At 39.9% G+C, this 27,882-nt stretch overlaps 1 protein-coding gene across 1 annotated transcript in view; it reads right to left on the bottom strand.

The window, feature by feature from the left end:
- The window catches only part of RBMS3 (RNA binding motif single stranded interacting protein 3), a 443,341-nt gene that overhangs the window by 333,155 nt on the left and 82,304 nt on the right, over positions 1-27,882 (bottom strand). Inside the window, exon 2 of the mRNA XM_058819606.1 lies at positions 15,691-15,860. Coding sequence (XP_058675589.1) covers positions 15,691-15,860 — 170 coding nt within the window. The remainder of the gene's footprint in view (positions 1-15,690; positions 15,861-27,882) is intronic.

Below are 27,882 nucleotides of genomic sequence, written 5' to 3'. Positions count from 1 at the left end.
CTCAAGAAAAGACTTTTGTATATTACTGGCTTCAGGCATCTTCAAATAAACTAATTAAATAAGATACAATCCTCAAACCATATAAAGATACACATGGAAAATCTGAGACCTCATTCTGAGTATTGGACATACTTTGAGAGAGAGAGAACTGTGATTCACTGGGATAAATCCATGTCTTCCCAAAGCTCGTCAAGGAGCTCACTGTCAATTGCTCTTTAATGCACAAGAAAAGGTTATGAAGTTAATTTTGATATTTAAAAAATTAAAAATAAATAAATATGAGATATCCTTTTATTTTTCTTATATATTTCAAGCCCCTGTTATAGACTCAGGCTGTATTTTCATGTTTCTCTTTAGAGTCATGAGGGAAAGAAACCTACATTTTTATAAGAATTGAAAGCTGTTTTCTACCTTATCACATGCCTAAGGAACTAAGGGTTTAAGAAACAAATACTGTGAACCTAGCAATAAAATTTTGAGGCATGGCAACACCAAGGGCTACGTCTTCATCAAATATTAGTGAACAACTTCAGCTAGGGTAAGAACACTGCTTGACAGTTGCATGGTTTGGGTCCCAGAAAACAATCCCAAGGAAAAAAAAAATATAGCAAGGAACAAATCCAGCCTGTGATCTATTCCCTACTTTATAAAAAGAGCTGGATTTAAAGACAGATCAAAACTGCAGTGCTGACACTCCTCACTTAATTCTATCTCACACATAAATAACAAGCCTATATCATATACAGATAAATTATATTCCAGCATAGCTATTCTGCCAAATATAATCTCCCAGAGGTGCTGGGTTTGAAAATTAGTAACACAATGATCACCTATAGCAGCAAGCTGTCTGCTTTTTGAACATCCCATCAGAAGCAGTGCAAACACAAAACCTATGTAAAAGGGTCACAGTCATTCTTCATGGAGTCAAACACACATCCTACAAGAAACAGGCAAATATTCTGCAAATATTTACAACTGTGAATGACTAAATTAATATCCTGGACAGTCTTGAATGCACCCAATGGTCAGCTTTCATCAACCTAGCACTTGCAGTATCCAACCATGTATTTATGCATTCCTGAAACATCTTATTCATCAACAGCATTTGCACCCTTTCCTCCCACTGACTCAGACTTTGGGAGTTTCTGACCCTTTCCATTACTGCTGTTCAAGAAAGGAAGTTCTCAAAAGACCAACATCTTGAGTAAGAAGCCAAGGCAAAAGAAAAGGTCTGCTCTAGCTACTCATTTCCCATATGCCATTGCCCTTCGCTTTACTTGGGCTTGTTCCAGAGACCGCAGAGATCAAGAGAAAAACCTGTGGATTTGCCTTGTTTTGCAATTTCTGAGAGCCATTAAATGTTACTCTACATGCAACATTCCATTTTTTAAGACAATTTCCTATGTTCAGACTTCAGTTTCTTTGTGTTTCCCACATTCTCAGGACAACAGTTTCTTTGTTCAAGCTTCCATGTTTATACTATGTTATCTTATCTCTGGTTTAGCCTTTAGTATTGAGCAGAGTCAGAAAAGAATCATCCTCTTGTTTAAGATGCAAAGGTTTATGTCTGCTTACATTTTTAAGATACACAAACATACTTTTAAAAGTCTAAGAAAATATACTCTTATTAATGCTGTTATCTGAACAATGATATTTAACCCCAGTTGCAGCTTAGTTCCCTTATCTCCCCTGTGAAATAGCTTTTGTTTTGCTAGGATGCTGTCATGTAAGTCTCATATCAGAGTCTGAAAAAACTTTCCCCAGCTCTGCAAAGGGAACAGCAAAGTTGAATTAGAAAGAAATTCACAGAATTGAGTGTCAAGCAAACTATTACAGCGGTGGGAGAGGGCGGGAGAATTTTCATAGCCTGGAGGCCACCCAAAGTTGAGAGAGACACTCAATGTCCCAGTGAAACTGATTCAGAGAAGAGACACAAAAGCATAACAGTGGAGAATGGCAGAAAAATCCAGGCCCTAGTCTGAATTCCCAAACTGCACCTGCCCATGGTGAGGAACACAAGGACCTGCACACACCATGGCCATGCCAGTTTTGCAGGAGAACACGGCTGTGTTCTCAGCTGGCTTTGACCCAGGTTTCACTGCAGGGCTCTAAAACCCAGAAGCATCTTCAATAGAGGCTCCTTCAGGAACTGCATGCTGTGAATGTGAAATGCACGCTACTGACTCAGTTCTGCATGCTTTTCCCTATCTAAAAGAAAGCACTTAAAAAGAGAAAAAGGAGGCATCATTTGTTTAAACCACAGGCAGGGTTCTCACCAACCTCCCCACGTCCCCCATCCCCAACCTTCTCCCAGAGGCTGATTTCTTGCCCACCTCTAAGTATGTTCAAGACCAGCTCAATTTTGACAGGGGAAGAAAAAAACCACCTTGAACAGAAAGCCTTTTGAGTCTTCCCTTACTTTTGAAGCCTTTGTATTTTTTAATCCCTGCTCTACCAATTTTGTCCCCTATTCCCCTCCTCCCCTTCAGTGGAAATTTTCTACTCTTTACAAGCCTGTCTCTCTGCAGAAAATTGATTTCCCCTAGGATACAGCCATCCTACTGTTCTATGCATGGTCATTAATGACCATCCTGTTCACCACAGAGACAGACAGACACGGTGGCACTCCTCCCCTGCTCCTTAGCACAGAAAGCACACGGGGAAAAATTCTAACAGCCTCAGAGCTCAACCATACCAAGAGTTCATCATCCCCAGAAAACACCATACAAAATCCCCAAATGAGCTATTACAGGAATAAAATGATTCTTGCTGGTTTCTGTCACTCTTAACTTCCACTGCATTAGATTGAATTTTTTTTTAATCTCTCCCAGGTAACAACCATTATGTAGTTTCCTCTCTCCCAGGGGAGCTAGTTCCCTTCTTCCCCCACATGGAAACAAACTCTAATCAGATGTTACTTGGACTCATACAGGTTTTTACTTGGGGGCTGGCATCAGGCTATCCAACGGCAGAATGCATTTCAGCACAGACTGCACAACCTGCCTGAAGATGTGAGAAAATACCTGGGTGCTGCACTTCTTGCCATTCCAGCTGCTCTGCAAGTAGTGTACCTGCTGGCTTCACCATCTTACATGTAAGGTGGAGATCTGCCATCTTACCTCTGACTGCAGCAACATCCCATCCTTGGAGTGACAGGCAATTCTCCCCTCGACTCTTGGTGTCTCTGATGCCAATGGGTAGCACAAAATTGGCATAAATTGCTTAAGCCTTCTCTAGAAACATCTTGTGGATGGACTCTAAATTGACTCATCTCCTCCTGAGGTTCTTGTAAGAACTTCCTTTTGTCCCTGCTGCTACAGGGAGGTACAATGGAGGACTCAAAGACACAAGCTACATTACTAGTTTCAGCAGGACCAAATATAAGAAAAATTATTCATAAAGCTTAAAGATGGATATAGAGCTGGCTTTTGTGCTTTCTGTTTAATATTCAGCTTGGTTCCCATGAATTTACATTAAATAAAAAAGAGCAATGTCTTTAAATCAAAAGGCAAATTTTAAATAAAAGAAAACCTTTTTAGTGACTGTGATCAGAAAAAAACCCAACTCTAAAAATTAGCCCTGAAACTGGAAGAGGGCCTTAGCTACTGAACTGTAAATTGATCTGAACAATGTCAACACAGTGAATGCCTGATGCAGCACCTCAGAAAAGCTGGGGTGGGGAAGTGCCCAGACCAAGATATTCGTATTTAAATCTCACATTGTCCAGCTACACTTTGTATATTGTGCCGCAATTTCTTTATATAACTCTCAATAATGCTGGCTGATATTAACCAAGGAAATCCTCTGCATGCAAACAGGACAATCCACCCCACTGTATGTCTCATAAAATCACACGCTCTGTGGAAATTTCCAAATACCTCGACACAATATGGGTGAGTTAAGGATAAAGTTTCAAGCCTGAACTCCATAATTTCCTGTCTTTTGCTGGTCTACGCAGCCCTTTAATGCTACGTTAATATCATTTCTGGGGGTGTGATTGAATTACCCGCCACTCCTGATGCCAGCATTATGGATTTCTGTGTAACAGGAGAGCACACTTTACTGCTCATACTGTTACTAAATAGCATTAAGCAGAGCAGCTGCAACCCTCCTGATAGCAGGACTGGAGGGCTACCTCGTTAGGAGGGGACAAGCACTTTACTGCTGGCACACAGCCTGAATCCCAAGAGCCCTCAGCACGTCCAATTTGCCCTGATGTCCCCACCAGGCAGCCTGCCACAGCATATCCCTCAGCCAGAAAAGGTCCCCAGGCCTGTAAGCCTGCTGAGATGCAGAGATCTCTGTCACATGCAGAGATCTCTCTCACAGGCTCAACATCCCGAGTCCCATGCTATGCTGCTGTGACTTGGCAGCTTGAAAAGATAGAGATGTATTTACTTGGAGACCTTTTGGCTCCAGGTGCAACAGAGGGCTGCTAAACTGTCCACTGAGAGCATGCCTCACACACTGGTTGGTGACAGCTACTAACTAGTGGCACAGTGCTTTAAAAATCTCCTTCCCAAGTCTTTGTGGAGAGATTAAAACGCCATACGTACGTGAATTGCAAAAACCCCACAGCAGCCTCCAAAGGGAGATTCAACACCAGTTTCTCATCAATACCCTTGCCCTGCTAACCAGCACCTCCTAAGCAAATATGAGCTGACTACTCTGTAGACACATCCCTCTTTAGAGGAGGATTGTATCAGAGAAGAGAGGGAGAGATGAGGAGCAATTGAAAAAAGAATGAGGGAGAATGAGGAGTTTACATATGGTTGGCTCACTACACACTGACAGACGAAATCATCCAAGCAGTTGCAATGAGCTGTAGTTACACTTCCTGCCTCTCTAATCCACCTCTTCCTCATCAAAAAATGTCTCTCTGCTGCCTATGTAGCTATACTTGAACAAAAGCAGTGGGATTGCTAGCAGCTCCTAGCAATGAAGTAACAGCAGCCCCATGTCCTCAATGGACTATGGGAACAGCATGGCGGGGACACAGGAGGGACAAGAAAGGTGGTCCTGTTATTGAGAGCAATTCTTGTTTCTCTATATGTAAGTTCAGTAAGAACCAACAAACAAACACAGGAATCTAATAAGAATTACCACTTGCAAATCCCATATTACAAAAAAGAGAGTTTTTTCTTACCACTCCATGAAAACAGAGATGGAACAACTACAATTCTGGAAAGTGCTGATAGCATTTACCAGCTGTATCATTACAACCTGCCTCCCATGTCTATAAGACCTGCTAACAGTTACGTCTGTAGTCCAATTCTTATCTTAGGCAATGACCAAAATCACAGCATGAGTATAGTGCCCTGCCTTCATTTAAACCCCACCAAGGACTTGGTCACTTTCCATTTTTCCCACCATAGGCATCATTTTTCCTTTCTATCTAGAAGCACTTGCCTTGACTTTATTTTATTCTGAGCCAAGAGATTATTCTATATGAATCCTTCAGGTCCTTGAACTGGCTGTATGTTCATATGTGACAGGAATTATTTGTTACAAGGCACTTCATTTGTTCCTAGGTCACTTAATAAACTTTATATTGAAATACTTGTGTTAAATTGTTATCATTAAAAAAACTTCCTAGCCATAGTCCATTTAATTGGCAATTCTAAATTTGGTGTTGATTAAAGTAAAGCAGAGGAGACCCAATACATTAAAGATGAGTAGAAAAATTGTTAGGTATGGCTTAGATGCAAATTCCTCACTTTTAAAAGCAAAGCTCCAAGGGTGCTGCAGTTTTCTCATTCTATGGGGTTTTGTTGCTCACAGCCAAGGATGAACAGACACATGACTAAACATTAAAGGTAATCAAAACCTCAGAGGTTTAGAGATGAGCTTCTGCTTCTGACATAATGCCAGTACCAGTGTTCTGTGATCTCACAGAGTACGTGTGGCACCTCCTGACACTCCTACTAAGACACTACAGCAGCTTTTGAGTATCATTTCTTCTGCTTAAAACCACAGATGTTCCAGTAACACATTTCATCCACTTAAGGACATATGTAAACATACATAAGCTAAATATAATAACAAATGTCCATAAACATGAAATAATTCGTTTTAAAAACATTTAAATGATGCCTGCAGTCCTTGATGAAGTTATCTGAAGGCTGGAGAAAACTGTCTTAAAATCAGATACTTAAACTGCTCCATCTTTTTGGATTCTTAAAGAAAAACAATCTGAGATGTGACTGCGTAAGTGCATCTGGGAAAAGATGGAGCAAGAAAATTCAGAGAGATCCTTAATCTCATTACATCGAGAAGAAACAGTGAAAAATTAAGACCAGAAACTTGATTTGCAAGTGGGTTAGAAATTCTGACCAGGGAACATGTTTAACAGGAACAAATTCTTAGTAACAGTGGTAGGCTTGCTGTTGTTTTCATATCTTCAGTTCCAGAGTGGGTGCTGTTCTGGAACACATTCTTTACATCAAAATAAATTTCTATGCTTATTCCAGGAACAAAGAAGGGAAATTTGAAGATCTTAATCAACCAGAAAATTATGGTAGACTGTCCCTTGGTCTCTTCTGGATCTTAAATTCTATGACTTTGTGAATAATTTTATCCCTTTTAATTATTAGTTCCCTACTATAAAAAAGCTAAAAAAGTTAATGTTCTTCTTGAATCAATGAATTACAGAAAATAATTGAAGTTTTATAATTGGATTATAACCCCAGGAGAACGTGGAAATGCTCAACTGGGAAGCTGAAGTAAGGAAAGCATGTCTGTTTTCTTTTTTTTTATGTGATCACCAGGCAGTAATAGCCATAAATGCTTCATTTATTACCTGCATCACACTGAAACAATAACATGCCTGTGATCCTGCAATAACTGCTATTTGAACAGATTGCTGTGCTTCTATGAAGCTTCCATGGACTTGGGTGTCTGTTGGCAGAAATCTTATTTCAGACTAGGTCCTATAATTCCACGTTGCTATTGCCTTCCTTGTTTTATCCAGGGTTGCCCCCAGAGTGTGACTAGATACCTTCCAAGAGAACCAGAATCTAGTTGTCTCCACATTCCCTAGAGCTCCTGATGGGGACACAGAAAATACATGCCCAAGACAAAGAAAACCTTTTTAGATCTCTGTCAGTTCAACATCTTTTAAAAATTAGGCTGAAAACATTCTGTTGTTCCTGTCTCTGTTTATAACGAGGCAAATAGAAAAACCTCTGACATAGTTGCAACAATTCTAAGAAATTCCTCCTCTGGTGAACATCTTTAAAACAAATTAAAGCCTTTGCAGTTTTTAACACAAATCTAGTAGTAACACTTGTCACACAAATAATTCTGGGAAGTTACCAAATACTTGGAATGAAGGACATTGCATGCTACATTGCACAGAGCTCTTGTCGATGCTTGTTTGGAATGGTATGAGAAAGTCTAGTGGTTGAACACAATGACATTTTTGTTCGCGTGCTGATAATATTCAATAGCTTTGCCACCAAAGTTGGCCTGCCACTTCCCCTCACATAGAAATTGCAGGCATGCACTAAGGTTTTTGCCATTAGCTGGAAGCAGTGCCCAGGTTATTCTTCGTTTGGGGAGGGGGGTTGTTAAGCATAGCTGGTATTGTTTTCCTTCAGCAAAGCTTTAGGACAATGTAGTTCTCAAACAGAGCAGAACATTATCTGCGTCATACCTTCAAGGAAAAGGTTAAAGAAACATTTCTGCTACACAAATGTCAGAGTGTGAACAGCATGTCTCCATCTCCTCTCAAAAGCTGGTGGCTCTTAAGGAGTATAAACCACATGCCAGTCACAGAACTTCTGTCTCCACTCTCGGCACATGCAAGACAGCAACTGGCTCTGCTCTCCCACTGCTGCCATCAGCTCTCAAAGGATATGAGATCAGAAAGACACACTGAACCTGACACCATGGAATTTAGGAGAACAAACACCAAAAATGCAGACAAATCTAAAACACATGGAGAAGCTTCAAAACGGAAGAAATAAAGATAACCAGAACTTGCACTAAAAAAAAAAAAAAAAAAAAAAAAAAAAAAAAAAAAACACTGCTATGACTTAAAGGACAGCAATGAAGCAACCTTTATCAAACCAACAGCATTTCAGCCAGTCCCCTTATTGGAAAACAGAAACCAAACATCAGAGTTTTACAAGATACCTTAAGGGGCTGAAAAATTCAGACTGTCGAGAGATCCATGGCTATGAAAGCCCTTTCACAGAGAACATCCACATTACAAAAATAGACATGTCCCACATGGTGGAGAACCTGTCTGTCTGTCCTTTAGACAGTTTCTGGCCATGAGCACTTTCAGACTCAAATGGAGACATAAATAGCCTCATGAATGGATGGTGATGCCACAGCTGACTGGCTGCACAAAAAATATACTGGAGAAGTGGAGAAAGAAGGAGGACAAGGAAAGACTGGAAACATATTTCAGCACAGCTCAGAAGAAGCTCATTAACTGTGTTGCCCTCCTATCTCAACATCCCTCCTGCACAGTCAGCAGAACAAGTGACTGTTATGGTCATGCCCTTCACATTGCTACAGAAAACTCAGAAATACTGAGTTCTCTTTTTAGTTGTGGGGTGGTTTTTTGTTGGGTTGGTTTTGGTTTTTTTACCTTTTCTTTCTTTTTTATTCCACAAGGACTTTAATTAAAATTCATCAAAAGAAATATTTTCAGCAGCAGTGTCTGAAAATGCTCTCCTCGTCCCATATCTTCCATTAAATCAGGTTCATCCAACTTGAAAGGAGATGAGAAACTCTCACTGACACTCTGTCACACACCAGTGAAAGGACAGGCACATTCAAAACAGAGGAGAGTGCAGGTGCTCATTTATTACTTTACGCAGATTTTTCTGCCTTTCTTCCTGACAATGGGAACGTTCACATCCCAGATGGAGCTCTCTGTATGCTGTGGGCATTTGCTGACCTAAAGTTTTGTTTTCCCTGATGAAAGAGGCAAGGTAAGAAGAGGATTGGTTCGTTGCCTACTGAGGCAGCTTTAATGTTTGTTTCTAACAATGGAAGACATTTGGGGATTATTTCAATGGCAACGAGTGTACAAATAATTTTTCAACTATATCAGGTAAAGGAGAAAAAATCTGTACACATCCATGTCATATTTACACACTGGAAAAATATAATATTAATATAACTGACTGTAAAACTGCAAAACAACTGATTTTGGAAACGAAGATGTCATTCAAAGGAAATACAAGGTCACTGCCTTGCATCACTACAGACCTAAAGAGTCCCACAATGTTTCTCACAGCACTGATAAGCATCGTCACTGTAAAGATGTCTTCAATGCAAGAATTAACAAAACATGTCCACAGTATCAGTTTTCTCTGCTTTTATGCCTACATTATGCACCCTTAGCATTCACCATTTGGCTCCTGATCAAAAGCATTTTGACTTAAAAAAATTACCCTTCCTTCCCCATCCTGCCCCTCTCAATAAACTTTTAGGAGAAGTCCAGGATATAAATAACTAGAAGCATGCAGATTTCTTCAATGTAATGCATCAGTGTGTTTTTCTCTGGTCTGCAAACACAAACATTTACAAATGAGAGGAATATGCTCATGTAGTTCCCTCCTTGCTTTCTATCAGCACATTAATCCAGCAGGCTGCTTGGTGCAGCAGTGCACCATTCTTAGGACTGACTTTGCTTTCCTGATTTTACTTGGAATTACAAAGAAAATCCAGGGGAGGGGAAAGGGGGAGGTTTGGGGTTTTTTTCTTTTTTCCCCCTTAGATGTGGGCATTTCTTTAGCCCCCATGACGACTGATCTCTTCAGCAGATTTCATAGCCATTCCCAGCTCTCATATTATTACCAGGATATACTGAACCAAAATATCCACCAAGACTTTAAGCAGGAACTATTCCCTGCGATGCCACATGGTTCCTATATGAGCTAATCCCACTGAATGAGTGCTCTCACCTTCATGCCCTCTCAGTCTCTGCTATATCACAGAGCAATGGTGTCAGCTGATATTAATTACAGGAGAGACGGAGGTTGTGGTTCTGTTTGAATTAATGTGGAAGACAGAGTGCACATTGCTTTAACATACAGAATGTTGGAGAACGCAGTAAATTCCTTTACCACTCCAAAGGTTACTTCTTAAAAATTGAGGAGTAGACACAGCCTAATGCTCTGTAAGCCTGTAAGTCTCAAATAGTTTGGGTTTTGTTTTCACAAGGGTCGGGATGAGAACATCAGTTTACACTGGGTACAAATTTGTCTGACTTCATTGTGGAACAGATTTACTGCTGAGATTGTTTTGGTATTTTGGTCCTGAGCTCACTATGGAAATTGTATTTTGGTTAGCCTTTATTTTATCTATAGTTCAGAGTATTTTCAATTACTTGTATTTAACTTGTTAATGCAGTAAGAAAATGGAAAGAGAATTTACTTTCCCCACCCCTTCATTCCATCAGTTTTCATATAATAACTGATATTATATGAAAATATATTATAATATTATTATAACTGATAATATATTATTATTAATATAATATAGTCTTGTTTTTTAAACAAAATAAAAAGAAAATAAAAATAGTCAGGAATGTATAACTCTAGCTGCCTTAACACATGGCAGGAATTATGATTATGAACTTGCTATAAGGCTTGGTCTAATGGAAATGTTGCACTTGTTGCAGCTATTAACAAGACAACCTATCCTGAAAGGCACATTGAACCCCTCTGAAACCTCAATGAACTCAACCTTTTTCTGTGAGGGCAAAAGGAATGCAGACAGTTGATTTCAAAAATAGTCTAGAATTTAAGTAAATTAATGTGTGAGTTTTCAATTGATAACCTCAGTCACATTAGCCTTGGGACTAACCCTTCAGTAGAACCTAAACAGTGACAGCCTGAATATTTATTTAGGCATTCCACGAAACAAAACCAAGGACATTCAAAATTAACCGAGAGGCTAAAATCTCACACTTAATGAATTGTTAAGGAGTCAATCAGGATACCTTCAGACAAAAGAGAAATTTAAAAAAACCCAAAATCATTAAAACAACGAACCCCACTAACCCAAAACAACTACAAAATATTGAATAATCTGCTCAACAGTATCAATCTAGAAGTTATTTAAAGAAAGCAATACTCATGGAAATCATGCAGCAGGGATTTCCTATACCTGGAAAACCTCAGAGAATTCTGTCCTATCTTCCTCAAGAGTTAGTCTGAGCAGCATACAGACTTACCCTCTTTAGATATTTCTAGACAGACTTACTCTCTCTAGTTATTTCTATTGTTGTTGTTGCTTTAATTAATTAAACAGGCCCTTTAATTTTAGCCTGGAACACAAAGAACTCAAGTTGACTGAATCAAGATGGACAGAGGTCATCTTTTGAATACATGTCAATGCCTTAACTGTGCAATGAGGAAGGCTTAGGTTTTAGCCAAATGCTGGAACTGTAAGCCAACTTTTCAAAATTACTTGAGGGGGGAAGAAGAGATATAAAACAACTCTTTTCCCAAATTTTCTTTCTCTTCTGCAAATCTTATCTTTTAAAAAATTTTGGACCTAAATCTTCTTCAGTACAAAAGTATAAGAACAAACAGAAAAAGTAAAATCTTGAGAAGCAGACTGACTTCTTTAAATTAAATATGTTTTTAAATAATAAACCTCAGATATTTAGTCTGTGTGTCAGATTTCTTTAAACTTATCTTCACCAGGATGCAGTTAGGAAGAACAGGATGAGTCTAGTATAATAATAAGGCACTAATTCATCTGTGTATGTTTTTAAGAAGATCTTAGAATTCTTCTGGGTGAAATATAAGGCAAGGCATGAAAATTAAAGTGACAGATTATGACTATTTCAAAGATAATAATTTATATTTTGCTTATAAAATGACACACCCTGCAAATTTTCCTGTCTATAATGTTACATTTTAAGGCTGATTATCTTCCCTTTTGATGAAAAGAGTATTTTTACTGGACACACATTCAATGATAGATACACATACAATGGTGTATACCACTGCACCAGCAGAGTGTGTACCTCTGAGAAATAAATGAGAACTATGTGATACTTACTATTAACATCATGAAGTATGTAAGTATTTAAGTTTTAGACTAATAAGTTCTGATATCAATGTAATCACAGATAAGTATAAAGCTTCTTTTTTTAAGAACCTCAGAAAAGGTTGAGAGAGGCCAAGGTCCTTTACTCAATGTTTATGAAAATCCAGAAGATTATGCATACAAAAGAACAATAGATTCTTGCTTGCTTTAACACTTTTACTCTTTTTTGAAGTAACCTTTGAAAGAGTTATTGTATAGAGTCCCAAAAGATACAGTGCAACCTAACAGCTCCCTCTTGCAAAAGCGAATTTGATGAAATTCTGCTGGACACATGTTATACCAACTATTGAGCATCAGAACCACAAAAAAAGAAAAATCTTCCAGTAGCAATTTTTTTTTCATTTACTCAGCTACTGTACAGCCTATGATGACTTGTTTTTCTTTAGTTATATGAACAGTTTGACAGATTACTGTGACAAGGTTACTCTCAAATTGATAAAAGGTTTGATAGTGTCGGAACATTTGTCAGAAATGTCTCACATCACGTGTAATGGACTCTGCACTTCAAGCATCAATGGTACTCCAGTCTGCTGTTTTCTGTTTAGTGTGCAATGCACACCAACAAAAACACACAGCAGAAAGACAGAAAAGAAGGCAGGATTCATCAAAACAGCCCCATACTTTATCAAACAATTCTGATTAAAGGGGTTTCGCTTTTTAATGCCCCTCACAAAATGAAATTAAATTAAAAACCTTACACATGACTTGAAGAGTGGCCTCCATATGAGACTAAACCTAAAAATGGGATGGGCTATGATAATGTACATAAATGTTAGTGTTTACAGCATTTCCTGTACTTCTGACAGGGAAATATTGTGGGTTTAGAACATTATTCTTCAGCCTGCCAAATGTGAGACATTAGAAATGATAGTTGTACTGCTAGCAGCCTTGTCCCATGCTAGAGCAGAGGAAATGGGTTCAGAAGGGCTCATTTTAGGCACTGGCAGCTAGCCTATGGGAGCCAGTGGGCTGGACATAAGCCAGCTTTGGTGAACACTTCCCTTAAGTACAGCTCTTCAAAAATATTGTACTACAAAATAATAACATGGCTCATAGATTGGAATTAAGGTTTTTCCTTCACATCTTGCAGCAAATGATGCTAATATTAGGCTATGCAGGAAGCCTAGGAGCCAGCACCTTCTGCTCATTTGTAAATACCTGTTCACATGAAGATTTCAATGCCTGGTGAAGCCTCAGCCATGTAAGCTACAAAAGAGCTCTACAGAGGACAACATTTCTGAGCAGAAAAATCCTTTTTGTTTATATAGCAGCAGACTGTTTGGTTTGGTTTTAGTGGGGTTTTTGGGGAGAAGGTTTGGGTTTGAGGGTTTTTTTTGGGAGTGGGGACAGGTGAAGAGATAGGAGCTTTGGACCTTTATCTACTTCTACTGTGTAACCACCTGCAAAGGTAAAGAAAATATCTTGCAATATATTACTTAAAATCTACATATTGCTGTCGTGAGCAAGAGTGTCTGAGATTGCTTAAAACATCACTGGCAAGAGTATGAGCAAAAGTCAGATTTAAGCATTTCTCAGATCACACTACAGCCTGGAGAGCAGTGGGGGGAAGGCACCACCACAGTGGCCAGTACAAATTCTTGTATTTTCATATGTTTAAGTTTCCCTACGTTGTCTTTCTCTTCTGCCTCAATAAATTCTTTTAATTTTCTGAAAAAAAGAGTCAGAAGAACTATCTGGTTTCTCCTCACTGACATTCAGACAAAGGATAGAAAAATCAGCAAAATGAGTGTCAGCATTTTCCTTAAAGAGCATCTGTTCACACAGGAACCTCCTGACAGCAAGACAAAGCCCTCTAATCTTGTATCAGATTAAGTTTAGTGGAGCACATTAAAAAAGTTGCCACAGCGCTAAAAGGAAGCTCTGAGATACTTGATTTGCACTTCCCATACGCAGACAAGGGTTAGGGACACACTGCCTGAACTTCATGATTCAAGCATCACTGCTCACACCACAGCCCCACACCACGACTGCAGCACTTAAGCCCCAAAGCTTGAGACTCCTTTAGGAATAGTTAGTTCAGTCCTGATCAGCTGAAAGGGTTTATGTGAACTGGAGAAGGGTCAGACTGCAAGAAGATGTATCGCAAAACAGCTTTTTGAAAGCAAACCAGCCTTTTGAACATCAGTAGACTACAGTCAATTTATACCTACTGAGGATCTGGCCCTTGAACTGGGATTATCTGTGACTGTCACGTGTGGAAAGTGTCAGTGCATGTAGTTTGTACAAATGTTGGACAGGTACATTCACATTTCATCTTGCATGAAATACAAAACATCACCAGCAGGCTATTCTCCTGTGAGCAGTCAGTTCTACCCACAGAAGCTTTAATGGCAGAAAGTCACAGGGAAGAGTTTCAAGCTCACTCAAGTTCAGTTATCACTTCAGCGAGGCTGCTAGCTCCAGTCCTGGCCACTCATGCCCTCATAAAGAGTACTCAGGGAAGTCTTTCAGGACTTTAAATCAAAATCAGGAAAGGAAGAATGTCAAAATTGTAGAAGCCCACTGAATTGCTACTCCTATTGCAAGCTTCAAAACAACAGTCATTTGGATTCAGGTCTGTAGATCAGCCCCAGACTGTTCCTTACTTTACCAGATTTCATTTATTGATGTCTCTTTGAAAGGCTGATTTTTGATTACAAAATACAGAGATGATCTTGTCTTTTGGAATAGATGACTATGGCAAAACCACCGCAGTTCTGCATCATAACAAGAGTGGACTTTTATTTTTCAAATTTCTCCTTGTGCTTATTCCAACGCAAAAAAAAAGTGTTATGCTAAGTTCCACCATGGTGATCTCTGGCTGGAATCTCAAATTGGATTATTTCCCTTCCACATGTCAACAATAATAATCAAGACTTTGGAATTCCAATCAGGTTGTCATTCCATATTGTCCACTACATTTAGTCAAGAGAAGGGTAGAAGAGTGCAACGTTTTAGGAAGTAGTTCTTTTGACGATACATGAGGAGCAAAAAGCTCCTTTATGCCACCTCTTTGGTTTCAACAGAAATAAAACACAATAAAACCAAACTTTATCAGTACAGTCTGCAAACATGACTCTCAAGATAATCAGGGAGGTAGAAGGTGCCACTTTCTACAGCATCATTTTTCAGTGGCACTGCAGTTAATTAGATGTTAATTACATGGCTACAAGGCCACCTTCAGTGGGTTTCATACTTCTCAGTCTTTGAGCCCAGCAATGTGACACAGCAATCATAAAATGTGATAAATGATTGAGGGAGGAACACCCATGTTGTGTTGTGCACTGGGTTGTGATTCACAGATCATTATAACTATAAAATCTATCATTAGGGAGGTTTTCCTGCCATGCAAATTCTCCTTTTAACACAAGAAATCAACCACATTAGAGCAAACAAAAGTCAATGTGAAGGCCCTTAGCTCTCTTCCCCTAAACTCTTTACCTGAAGGTTTTTAGCAGGCATTAATTAGTCATCCAAACTAAAGGAAAAACACTCAACCTTCAAGTGCAGAAGGCTTCCGATGCCTTTTAGGGGCCACACAAGTGTGAGCAGGAAGGCCAGCTCTGACATCTTCCTACAAAAGACACCGAGTATGGGAAGGGCACTTACGGCTGGCACAGCTTGATAAGGTCCTGGTCGGTGGTGCCGGGTGGAAGGCCTCGAATGTACAGGTTGGTTTTACTCAACTGCTCTCCGCTGCTGTTGTTGCTGCTGTTGTTGCTGCTGTTTGTGCTGGGGCTGGGAGGAGCCATGGGGTGGGGAGCTGGTGCATAGGACTGCTGCAAACAGAGCAAAACAGAAAGGCTGTTACTGGAAAAGGCAAAATAGCGCGGCAGAATCGTGTGCGTTACCTGGGTAAATGCAGAACTGTGCTATGCTTGTCCTGCCCTCCCTGACCACTTCCAGCTGCCCTCTCCTATGGCACCTGCACACACTCCAAGCCAGCAATGCCTTGCAAATGCCATAGCTATGAAATGCATTATTCTACTATACTCTTTAATTTGGAATTAAAGTAGCTAGATCACAAAACAAAGCTCTGAAATGACAGATACTCAAGGAGTAACTAGCACTACAGAAAGAAATTAAACACAATCTGCTCTAAGAGTATGCTAAAACACAAATAAGAGTATCTAGCCAAAGGTACAGAAGCTGGTGCCAGAAGCGAGTTAGTCTTTTCTAAACATGAGGAGCACCCAGTACAGGCACAGTCAGGTGGCAGAGGGCTGGCTAGGCTGGGAGAGGAGAAAAATTCCAAAGCAGCCTGAAAACACTCTGTTGTTACGGATGTCTTTCGCAATAGAGAAACAGGGTTTGGAAAAGACAATCAGGCCAAGACCTTCTGCTCTCAAAATCATACCCACTTCTGAACAACCACAAACCACACACAGCAACTGGGAAATATTGCTTAAGAAGGGAGGCATTCTCACAGGGAAAAACAGTATTCTCCCCTAACTCACTGGTAAATACATGCTGTGAAAAAAGACACCCACATGCTAGAAAAATTACCTAAACATCTCTGATCTGAGGCAACAACAGAGAATTTCAATTGCTGCAACTATCCCTGGCTCTCTGACCACTGGAGTATTTACTCACAGCACAGGGTGCTTGCCAGGAGAACAAAGGAGTGATTGGAAAGAGGAGACCATCCTGTCACCATTGCGACCTATGCAGAAAAGCTGAAATCTAGGGAAGAACTTGCAGGAGCTGGAGTATCCTGAGGACCAAGATCCAGATGGGCAGCCAGGGGAACTGGAGTCAGAGCTCCTGAAATGGAACTGCCTGCTGAGAGGGAGAAAATGCCATTTCCACAACGCAACCAGCACACTCTGCTAGCTGTATGTCTAGTGACAACAGCAGGTAAATGTTGGACCAATGCTAAGTTAACCATGCTAAGCTAATGGACTAATAAAAGCAAAATATCTGCAATTTTCATTACAGCAGCAATGACACTTTAGTGACTTCTAATATGCTTGTTCTACTTTTAGGCCTTGGACAGAGAAAATATTTAAGTCTGTGAGTAATTCTGATCATGCTAATCAACTGCCCCTTTAATGTCAGTGGCTCTACTTTAGTGCTTATAATTATGCATACACTAAATCACAGTCTTGGTAGATGGATGTTTCTAAATTAGCAGCTCTTAACTGTTTCAAACAAGTCCCTTTGTTAGCAGGAAATAGTCCCTTATTTAGCAGGAAAAAAGTTGGAGACTATAAGGGGGGCATCAATGACAGGTGATGATCAGATGTTTCAATGAAATGAAACACCACACTTGCACTGATGCCTTTCCTCCTGGCCTCCTCCTTCCATCTTCCCAGTTTCTCCCATTTAAACCAGGAGAGAGGGAACATAGCTCCAAGTGTCAAGACATCAGAATTCCTCTGCAATCTCACCTGGTTGTAATGTGACTCAAGCAGGAGCCATTAAAAGAAAAAATACTGGTTTTTAATGTGATCACCATGCTATCAAGTAATGACATTCACTCTCATCTCCAGTAAAAGAGAAAGGGCAATGAGCTCCCTTCCCCAAGTCTCTGCACAGATACTTTTGCTGACAATCAAAAGCACTTAATGCATACGGATCATATTTCTCTGCACACGCATTTTATCACTGGGTAATCCCCACCCACTCAGGCTTCAATGTCATTCCCAGAAATAGAGAGCTGAAGCAGCAGCCTTGAGTACCAGCACAGGCACCACCTCAACTGAGCTCCAACACTGGGGACACATCTTGGAAATCAGCTCTATGCCATGGCTGTGGCCCAGCTGGATGACACCACAGGCAACACTAACCTATATTAAATACGTAGGCACCTATTCAGATATATTATCAAATCCTATCTGAAAGCATATTTTAATCTCTGTGCACTGCATGGCCATGGAAGAAACAGGTATGACTGTGTATAACACATTGGGCTTTAACATATCAAAAGCTCAGGAAATATCCCATGGTAATCTTGCACATTTTGAGCATTGCTAAGGTTAAATAAAAAGACAACAGAGATCGAGGTTACATTCTTTCTGCTTTGCCCTACACCTCCCAGATTACCATGCACACTGAATGCACGTAAATGACGTAAAGCAGTGAAATATCTTCCCATAAGCCAATGAAGTGCTATGTACTTTAATTATTAATTGTTACTATTATATATGTCTTAGCAGGGGATAATGAGTAAATGTCCTATCCTCACACCAACCTAATAAGCAAGAAAAAAAAAAAAAAGTGGAAATTTACCTTTGAAATACAAAGAGCAATTTTCATTCTAAGATCTTTATCCTCACACAGAGGAAAACACTGGGGGCCTAATTCTAATTTAAGCTTAAGACATTTTACCCCTCTCAGCTAGCTGAAAAGGGATGTGAAAGCAAACACAAAATACATTTACACCAAGTTTGAGGCCACAGCTATTAAAAAAAAATGAAAAAAGTCCTCAGTATACAAAGAATGAGGGCATATGACAGGCTGTTCCTCAAGTAAGAACTGCTCAGACAACAGGCACACACGGATGCCTGGGTTCCCAGCAGTATCCTCAGAGATGCTTTAAGGATGGGCAGAGAGGCAGCCACACTGCACTTTAGGGGATGCTGATCTTCTCAGCCCAGCAAACACTGCTACACTCCAAACCCTCTTCACTAATAAATCTCAGCCACAGCAGCCTACAGTAATTTCCATGCATATCCAATACCCCAGAATACCATCTGCAGAAAGATTACAAAATTGCCTGTACTGAGGCTGATGACATCTTCTGGCTGGTTGCCAGACTAAAAGCCTCAGGTCAGAAGAAAGCTTCCCGTTCTTGTTTCCTGAGCTGCTGAGTGTATGACTGATGGCAGAAGTATGCACTGTGCCTCTAAATGAGCAAAGGATCTGGTTTGGTAATCTCCAAGTAATAACTGGAGTGAAAGAAATGACTGGCAACCTAATGATGATCCCAGATATGGACCACTAGGTACAGGATCCTGGATGATGCCAAAGTGGGCACTGTCTGGGGAACCACCTGCACACCTGGCAGCAGGAAATCTGTGCCTTGCTCTGATGTCGGACCCCTCCGTGGCTGGGGGAAAAGCACTTAACTTCTCTGCCTCAAGAGCCAGAAGGAGCACCACTGTCAAGACTGGTTCGAAACACCCTGACACCAGCTGTAGAAACCTGCAAAAGAGGTTTTGCCACAACAACCAAGTACAGGACCTACACCTCTAGAAAAAAAAAAAAAAAAAAAAAGGCAAAATCTAAATGTTTCACTTCAAGAGAGAGCTGGAATTCAGAGCTGGTTTTGCCATTAATTTTTCACATAACCAATGCAACCAACTCATTTTTCAATTCTCATGCTTCATTATTCAGTGGAGAGTGTGTGGGGAATGAACTGGTTTGTAGATCATTCCAAGCAGCTTATTAATTTAGCATGGATGGCTAATAGGATTTGTTTTCATCTTTGAAAAATGAATAAAATTTCTCCTTTTTCATTATTTAAAAGTGAAAAAAATTATGTGCTAATTCTTATCCATTCTCAGGAATGCACCCTTCTGCTTAAACCCTACAGTTCAATTCTTTGAGACAGTGTCCCGTGAAACTGCACACAACTAAGCATGAATAATGAGATACACCTTGGTCTTCCTAAGTAAATAACCCAGAAATGTTGAACCAGAAGCCTCTCAGATATTAAATGAACCACACTCCTCCTTCTAACATCCAACCTCCTTACACAAGAACAGTATTTATCTTTCCATGGCAACCAAGTACTCTTAGGTAGTTTTTCACTAGTTGCAAGCTTAGACTAAAGTATTTTCTTTCCAAAGCAAAACACTACTTAAAAAGACAAATTTCAAATATTTTTCACATACAATTCCTTTTGGATGGGAATCACAGGCCCCAGATGCCAAGTTGTAGAGTCTGCTTTATTAGCAGCAGCTGGCTCCTTGGCAGGCTTCTGAGGCGGTCGGGCTTGTGGTTTTGGAGTGGCCTCAGAGCCTAGGATGCAGCTGGACAGCTATGCTAATAGGCTGGCCAATTTGTTTGTAGTCACCTTTGGCTATCCCAGATTTGTACTCTTTTATCCACTTGAAAGGGAGGTCTTGGAAAAATTCCCTATTAACACCGATATGTTGACTTTTCCTATCATAGTCCATATTTTATATGAAAAAATGAGTACAACACACAGTCCTACATTAAAACATGTGTTATTTAAGTAATTGTGAACATACACTATCCATTTCACTCTGAATGGAGTGTTTTCCAGCTGCTAGATTCATCTAAGTGCCCAATTACAACACAATTCCCTTCTCTCCCAATGGAGCAAAATAAGACAAAGTAAATACAAATAAATTGTGCAAATACCACTTTACAGCTCACATTAGGAAAACACAGTTCTCTCTGTACCCTACTGTATGAAGGAGTAATTTTTGTGTGCTGGAGAGTTCTTACTAGTCAATTACAGAGAAGATGAGAGGATGCCACCAACTTTTAGTCTGTTGATGGGATTTTGGAGCTGAGTGCAAAAGACAATCATCACAGTTGAAGAGAAAGCAGAGCGTAAGGGAAATACAGGGGAAAAGAAACAGGTCAAAGTAACAGCAGCTCTCCTGCCTTTGGTTTGCTTCCTCAGTGAGGAACAGCACCAGAAGTTAAAGCTGTATTTCCCATCCATAGACAGGTGGAGCAGAAAAGTGAATAAAAAATGAGCATCTAAGCGGGCTACACAGACACCTCATGCATTTTAGAAAGGCTGCAGCCAAGGGAACTCCAGCTATAATTTTCTTCCCAAGTCTGTGGGGTATTCAATGCTCTTGCAGAATCCAGCCATGACTATTACCTATCTCCCGTCTGGCCAATGAAGGCCTGGAAGACAGAGCTTCTTTTGGATTCCTCTCTACATATATAAGAGAAAATAAACAAATGTAAAAGGGTCTGAGTTTTCTAAGCCCTCTGCGCAGTAGCAAAGCTTCCTAGACTGTTTCTGTAGAAGCACCAGCTCACCTCTTGGCAGCATTTTCAATTTGTAAAGGAATGGCATGTGAAAACGTGAGTAAACTCAGAAGATGAACACTGACAATAAAGTTCAAAGTCTATTCCCTCACAGTTCTTTCAATCAAGAAAACCAGAACACACCTCAAGAGGATTTTGATTTCTCTGAATTCCTTCCAAGGCCTTTAAAAGTGATTTGCTGGATACAAGAAGCCCAGTGAGCGATAGCTGCCGGGTTATACTCTCTGTACCACAAAATCACTGCACTACTCCAAGCAAGTAATTTAAGTTCCTTACATCTCAGTTTACTAATCTGTAATGATTCTTCATTATACCTTCCTAAGGCATATATAATGCTCTGTGATTACTGGATGAAAGACATACAAGGATTGCAATATTACTTAAAGATAGGGAAAATGTTATTAAAGTCTAACCTAATAACTAAACCTAATTCTTTTGCAGATAAAAATGATTTCTGCATACAATGATTTTGCTATTCTGTATCTAAACTGAATGAATGAAATAATTTAACATACTAAAATACCAATAAAATTCATTTTCTCATTAATAATATTTTTCTAATTTAAAAACAAACTTAGAATTATGTGTTCACAGGACTATTGTGATTGTAAAATATGTACTGAACTCACTTTTTTCCAAGTGATATCTTTATTACATGGGAAAAAGGTGTAATTGTGTTTTGCTTACCCTTTCACTTCACACAGGGGGAAAAAAAAAAGTCACTTGGGGAAAACGGAAATTAAGAAAAAGCCCCAACTTAGTCCTCCAACAGACACAGTAGTCATTCAACAGTCAGACTGAAAGTGGGATTTGATGGATCAATAAAACACTTTGAGATCTTTGCTTCACTGACAAAGCTGTAGAAATCAGTAGGCTAAATACTCCGGAGGCCTACAATTCCCTTGAACCTAGCACAAAGCATTCAAGAGCTATAGTATGAAAGCACAAGCAAAATTTGGCTCAATTTTCTCTATTCCAAAATAATTCTCTTCCAAGTCATGACTGTGCAAATTTTAGAATTTTATAAATATTTTACAGCTAGACAATACAGAGAAATCGAGGCATCCACAGGAAGAGGAAGTTCTTTAATGAACATTATCCACAAAGTAGGTCTTATTTTATAGTTTTCTGAATTAAAACCAACCAATAAAGCAAAGAAAAAGCTCCAGGAATTCACTGTTCTGACTGTCTTCAAGAGCACTGAGGGTTTAGCAGTCATTAGCCAGGGTGACATACACTAGAAGCCTGAAAATCTTCTCACTAATCACAGTATCTCCTATTTCCAGTAAGACCGACTGAAATAGTCTGCACACCACCATTATCAACAGGAAATTTGAAAAGCTAATTGGTCAGGTGTAAAGTAGCTTATTTTGAAATATGACGAAGTCAAAATAATAAAGTGGATTAGAGAGCATTTTATTTGGAGAGTCTGAAGATGATCTCACCTGAGGACGAATGGGCTCCAGCAAAAACCAGCCCAAGACAGGAGAATGGCACAGAAATCAGAAACATTGTTTTCAGATGCAGAATACCCTGGCCATCACTGCCTGCCTGGGTTTTGGACACTGAATACATGTAATAGGTGCTGCAGAGCTGCCAGCTCCAGCTCTTCACCTTCTCCTGCCCACATATTGTTATACCACAGATGGAGCTACTCATCCCTCATAAGCAATTTTCTGCTTATCCACAGACTACCTGTAGTTTGGGTCTACAACATGGTGACTTCTTTGAACTTGGGCCTTCTTATGTCCAGCCAGGAGGGCAAAATTTAGTTCCTAGCATTAAAAAGCCAAAAATTAGCAATAAGAGCTGTGTCATCAAATAAATATTTTCCAGAGTGGAAAATAACCTTCACAGCCTTGTCTCCTCCCATTTATTTCGTGGCAGGAAGCTCCCATGACAGAATATTCCTGAGGCATTATTTATTTCCTCACAAGGGAGAAGAAGAATTCTTTCTATAGATAAAGGATTTTGGCACTTTGGCAAACTCGTAAACAATAGCCTATATCCTTTGACATAAATTACTGTTATTGCTTCATTATCCAATCCATTCATATTTTATTGATGCACTGAGACTAAATGTGAACAGACTTTACATCTTGAAATTACTAAATCTGGGCAATCTGGACAATAAAACATTGCAATTCCTCTAATAAGAATATTTTAGAGCACAGATCAAACTTTGATGGCAATTACTGTTTGTGATGCAACAGCTCTGTGGTTTAAAAAAAAAAGGGAGGAGGGGAAATAAATTCAAGAAGTTATTGTTACATTTCCACAAATCCAGTTTTGGGGCTTCAATGAGCTGTTAGTCCATTTGAAGGTTAAGAACAAAAATGCAGACCAAAAGGCTGATACTTAACTTTCCAAATGTTTGCAAGAACAAACACATATTTGGTTCTGAGAAACTAAATTTACTCTCTGGATATTTGTTTACATGTGGCAGCCTAAGAGCATCTTGGAAATGAGATGCAGCAGGCACGTGCTGCACTGCATTGCTTTTCTGCACACAGTCCACACATACCCTGGCATCAACACTGCTGTGAGAACCTGGCTATAAAAAAAGCCCCCACATAAACCTGAATTTAGAGCACAGAACAAAACTAAATGTTGATATCATCTCTTTCCTCTCCAGTGGAGAATCTGGCGAGCAGAGATCAGAAGCAGATGTGTTTTCATTCTGCAGAAAAAAAGCCCAACCAAAAAGGTTTTTCAAGATCCAACCAAGCTTCCTAAGTTTATCTTTCTTATGGAAGAATTAAGCAGGAAATCTGCCACTGTTGACATGAGCCCTGTTGGGATGGAGGATTCAGGGATGGCAGAGCTCCCCAGGAATGTTGCTCATCATCTCCCCATGTTACCACAATGATCTTTTCTGGATGTGCATGGGGAAGCTCTGCCTCCTCCACCCAGTATATATAAAGATGAGTTGTGCCTTCCGTCCTGTGGCCAAAAGAATCCACGGAACACAGAGTTTGGGAAAGGCTTTTCCTTTCCACAGCAGCATGGCATCATCACCACAGAACTGGGGGCATTTCACAATAGCCAGAGTTCATGTTTTCTTTGAGACCCCTCGAGCTACAGTAACACACTGGTCCTAGGCAGGATGCCAGAGGATGCCCACAGAAGATATGAGCCATCACAAACCTCACCACATTTTTGCTTCCAGTGCAAACTCATCCAGCACATTCATCACAGAAAACAGCTTTTAAAAAATTGCCCACACAAGTCATTACAGTTCATACATAATTCCTCACTTAGGAAGAAGAATACACAACCAACCTTGTGAGACCAGTGTAAGTAATGTCATTTATAGGAGAGCTAGAAAATCTGCCTAGGAGTAAGCTGATATAGTGGGGGTAAGAATTTAGGTCTAGGTTAAAATTAAAGTGTCAGCCAATGAACATAGCTGGCAAAGGTGGTGCCAGTCATCTTCATGCTTCTGACAGCCCTGAATACTGTACCAAAAAAAGGCTAAGGGAGACAGGGAAGCTGGGGTAGGGCTCACTGCAGGTGTGAAACCCCATGTTAAGAACTGCTCTGTCCCATTCCAGATACTCCTCTACATTCTTAAAGCCAGTCCACTGTGTAAGAGAGAGAACTTCATAATGAAGTCACCATTACGCATGACTTGAGATACTGTTTAAGACCATGGAAAGACTAAAGGACCAGGACTCTGCAAGCTTTAACTTGGTGGGGAGGTGAATTCCAGACCTCCTTCAGGTCAAAATGTGCTTGAGCATCACATCACTGGCATCCCAGGAACACAAAAAACATTATGAACATGGCAAAGTGAGCAAGATATGCCAGGAACATTCTGGGATGTCAACTATGAGCTTTAAATTATTTGCTACAGAAGATGAATAAGATCTCTCAACTTTGTTACTGTGGATTCTGATACCTTATCAAATCTCCATTTTCTTTAGATTTCATGTGGCAGACTTGGGAGGTAGTATGGGAAAAGCTGTTTAATTTTATTTGATTTAACAAGTATCTAATATAACTTACAATTAAAACATCTTCCAGACATCAATCAAATCCACTTGAGGCAAAATCTACTAAATAAACTGAATAATTAATGCAAAAATTAGAGAACTTCTTTATACTATCTTTGGAATTTTCAGAATTAAATACAATTTATTGACAGACTTTTTTTTTTCCCTTAAAACTCAGTTTTCTGTAGATTTTATTGATTTTGAGAATTAACTTACTTAAGCATGCTGAGAGTGAGTACAAAACCCCAACACTAGTGTCTTTTGGGATCTATGAGACAAAATATTGCCATACTTTTGTTTCCACTCATACTTCTACAAGGAAGTCACATGTACCTTAGGTTGAATTGGAGCCTGAGCACTGCACTCTCAAGATACACCCTATATTCAAGGGGTGTATCTATATTCACACCAAATGCAGACTGAGGCAAAGGTGCTAATTGATCCACCCACTCACAGGGGTATTTGGCCACCTGTCTGAGTAGATGCCACAGCAGTTAATGCCCAGCATGCTCTTTGTTGCCAAGACTTGAGGTCCTGGAACCACAGGGTTGCTGAATGATGGACATTTTGTAATACTCAGAGTCACTGAAAAATGTCAACTAAGTTTTTTGCAGCGAGTGAGATTCTGGCATGTTTTTCCTATATGGCAAATAAAAACTACAAAGCTTTTTTTTGAAAAGTAAAATTAATTTCAGAACGCCGATTTGGCTTCAAAAACAGTGAATCTGAATATAGATACACCTGACCAGCTGCTCAGATGTGCAAAGGACCCATCACCTTTAAAACCGCTATCCAATATTATTCAGTAAGTCCTTTCCCATCTAATTCCTACTTTTTTCTTCAATGTTTCCCCTACCTCTGATTTTAAGCAGTTTTCAGAGCAGGGGGGAAGAAATTTAAAAGCTCTACATTTACTATGGGGCAACTTCTCAACCCTTTCCTATTTCTTCAACAACAGAGTGTGCCACTGTGCTTGTCCAAAGTTTCAAATGTCATTTGACTCATGCACTCAGAAATGTTGATTCAATTAAAATATCCACACAAAAGTAACTTTCAGTTTGCTAAAGGCAACCTGCTTGCTTTTTTCCGATATGCTTAGGATATCTCATAGTGCAGAAATTTGACTTCAATGCAACAACTTGCTTTTTCTCATTTCCCCAAAATCATCACTATTTTCTGCTAAATGTTGTGGCACAATGAGCCAAGTGTCTTGCTAACAGACACAGACTCAGCTGAAGATGCTCTGCCTAAACCATTTTGGGCTCTGTGCCATGTGCTTTTTCCATACCACGCGAAGTGACAATATGAAGATGCTGAACTCCCGCGCTCAGAGGTGAGGGGCTTTGCAGTGTGGGGACGCAGCTGCTTCGTCACGCATCCGCGTAAAACCAACGCACCACTAATTGGGATAATGAGCTACTCCTGGTGCAAGCAATAGGAATTCAGAGTAACAGGGTACATATGTTAAATTCCTGAAACAAGTCACCATTTCTATTTACTGTTTTTCATCCAAATAATATATTTCCGGATAAACAAAAGCTTAAATTTCCTTCTGCACTGCAGCATTGCCTCCAATCTCTTCTGTTAGCTTTCTGGCTTTTTGACCTTTTAATATTCTTCATTCACGCATGATTTATTTTTTTAAGTCGGCATTTTTTTCCTCTGGAAAGAATATGTATTTGAAGTAATTTCAAATGTTAAATCAGGATAAGCAAAGGAAGAAAGAAAATCTCCTTAATACATTTTCTTAATAAATATTGTACCATGCTTTAGAATAGAAGCTTGAAGAATTACGGGGTGTAATAATAAGGTTTATATTTCAAATCAGATACATATAAATATTCCAAGTCTTAATACCACTTAATGCCTCTGTCATAGGCTCATATGCACAAAATGTTGTGGGAAAAAAAAAAAGGTTTAAGTCTAAAATGAAAAATTATTTACATTAGAAAGACCAAACCAGAATGGGGAAGAGTGGCAACTACAATACTTTTAGCAAGTATTACAACTTTTGTAATAATAACACGCAGTGTTACCAGCTGGAGCAGAAAGATAAATTCATTAGGAATACCAGCTTGTCTACCAAAGTGTTGGTAGCAAAAGGGAAACGGAAGAAAAGATGGGCCCACTGCTCAAAAGGACAGGGGACAAGTGACAAAGGACAGAAGAAAGTACTTGGTGCTTTCTTTGCCTCAGTCTCCACTGGCAAGGTCTGCGGCCAGTCCTCTTGGCTGTCTTCCCCTAGCAGTAGGGCCTGGGGCGAGCAGTGCTGCTGAGGAAGAGGAGCATTACGTTAGAAACTACTCCAGGAAGCCAGAGAGGGGTTACTGAACACAAACTGTAAGGGAGCCAGCCGGGGTCAGCCAGAGGCTGCTCTCTCTTCTCTCTGAAAGGCCATAGCAACTTTTGAGAAGAGGGAGGATGGGGGAATAATCAGGCTGGCCACAATCTAGCCTAACTAAAGAGAAAAACCTCATAGGTGCTGTGTCAAAGCATGTGAGGGACTAGAGCAGCCACAAGGATGAGCAAGGAAAAACTACACTTGGCCACCTGGCTCAACTTCTGTGCTGGGACAAGCAGCTCCACAGACCAGGGGGTGTTGCTCACCTTGATTTTAGCAAGGCTTCCAATGTGGCACTATCACAACAAGCTGGAGGACAGGAGGGATTGCACCCTCACCAGCAATGCAAGTAACACCAAGGTGGGGGAATGACTGGACAACTACAGATAAGGGCTGTCTGAAAATATTATTGTATCCAATATCCAGTATTTTTATATCCAATGCTATAAGAAAGAACTACTCAGTACAAAACTCCTTCATCTCATG

The sequence above is a fragment of the Ammospiza caudacuta genome, chromosome 1, assembly GCF_027887145.1.
Source record: "Ammospiza caudacuta isolate bAmmCau1 chromosome 1, bAmmCau1.pri, whole genome shotgun sequence".
Taxonomy (NCBI): domain Eukaryota; kingdom Metazoa; phylum Chordata; class Aves; order Passeriformes; family Passerellidae; genus Ammospiza; species Ammospiza caudacuta.
Note: the sequence above shows the minus strand (reverse complement) of the source record. Positions and strands in the feature narration are given on the sequence as shown.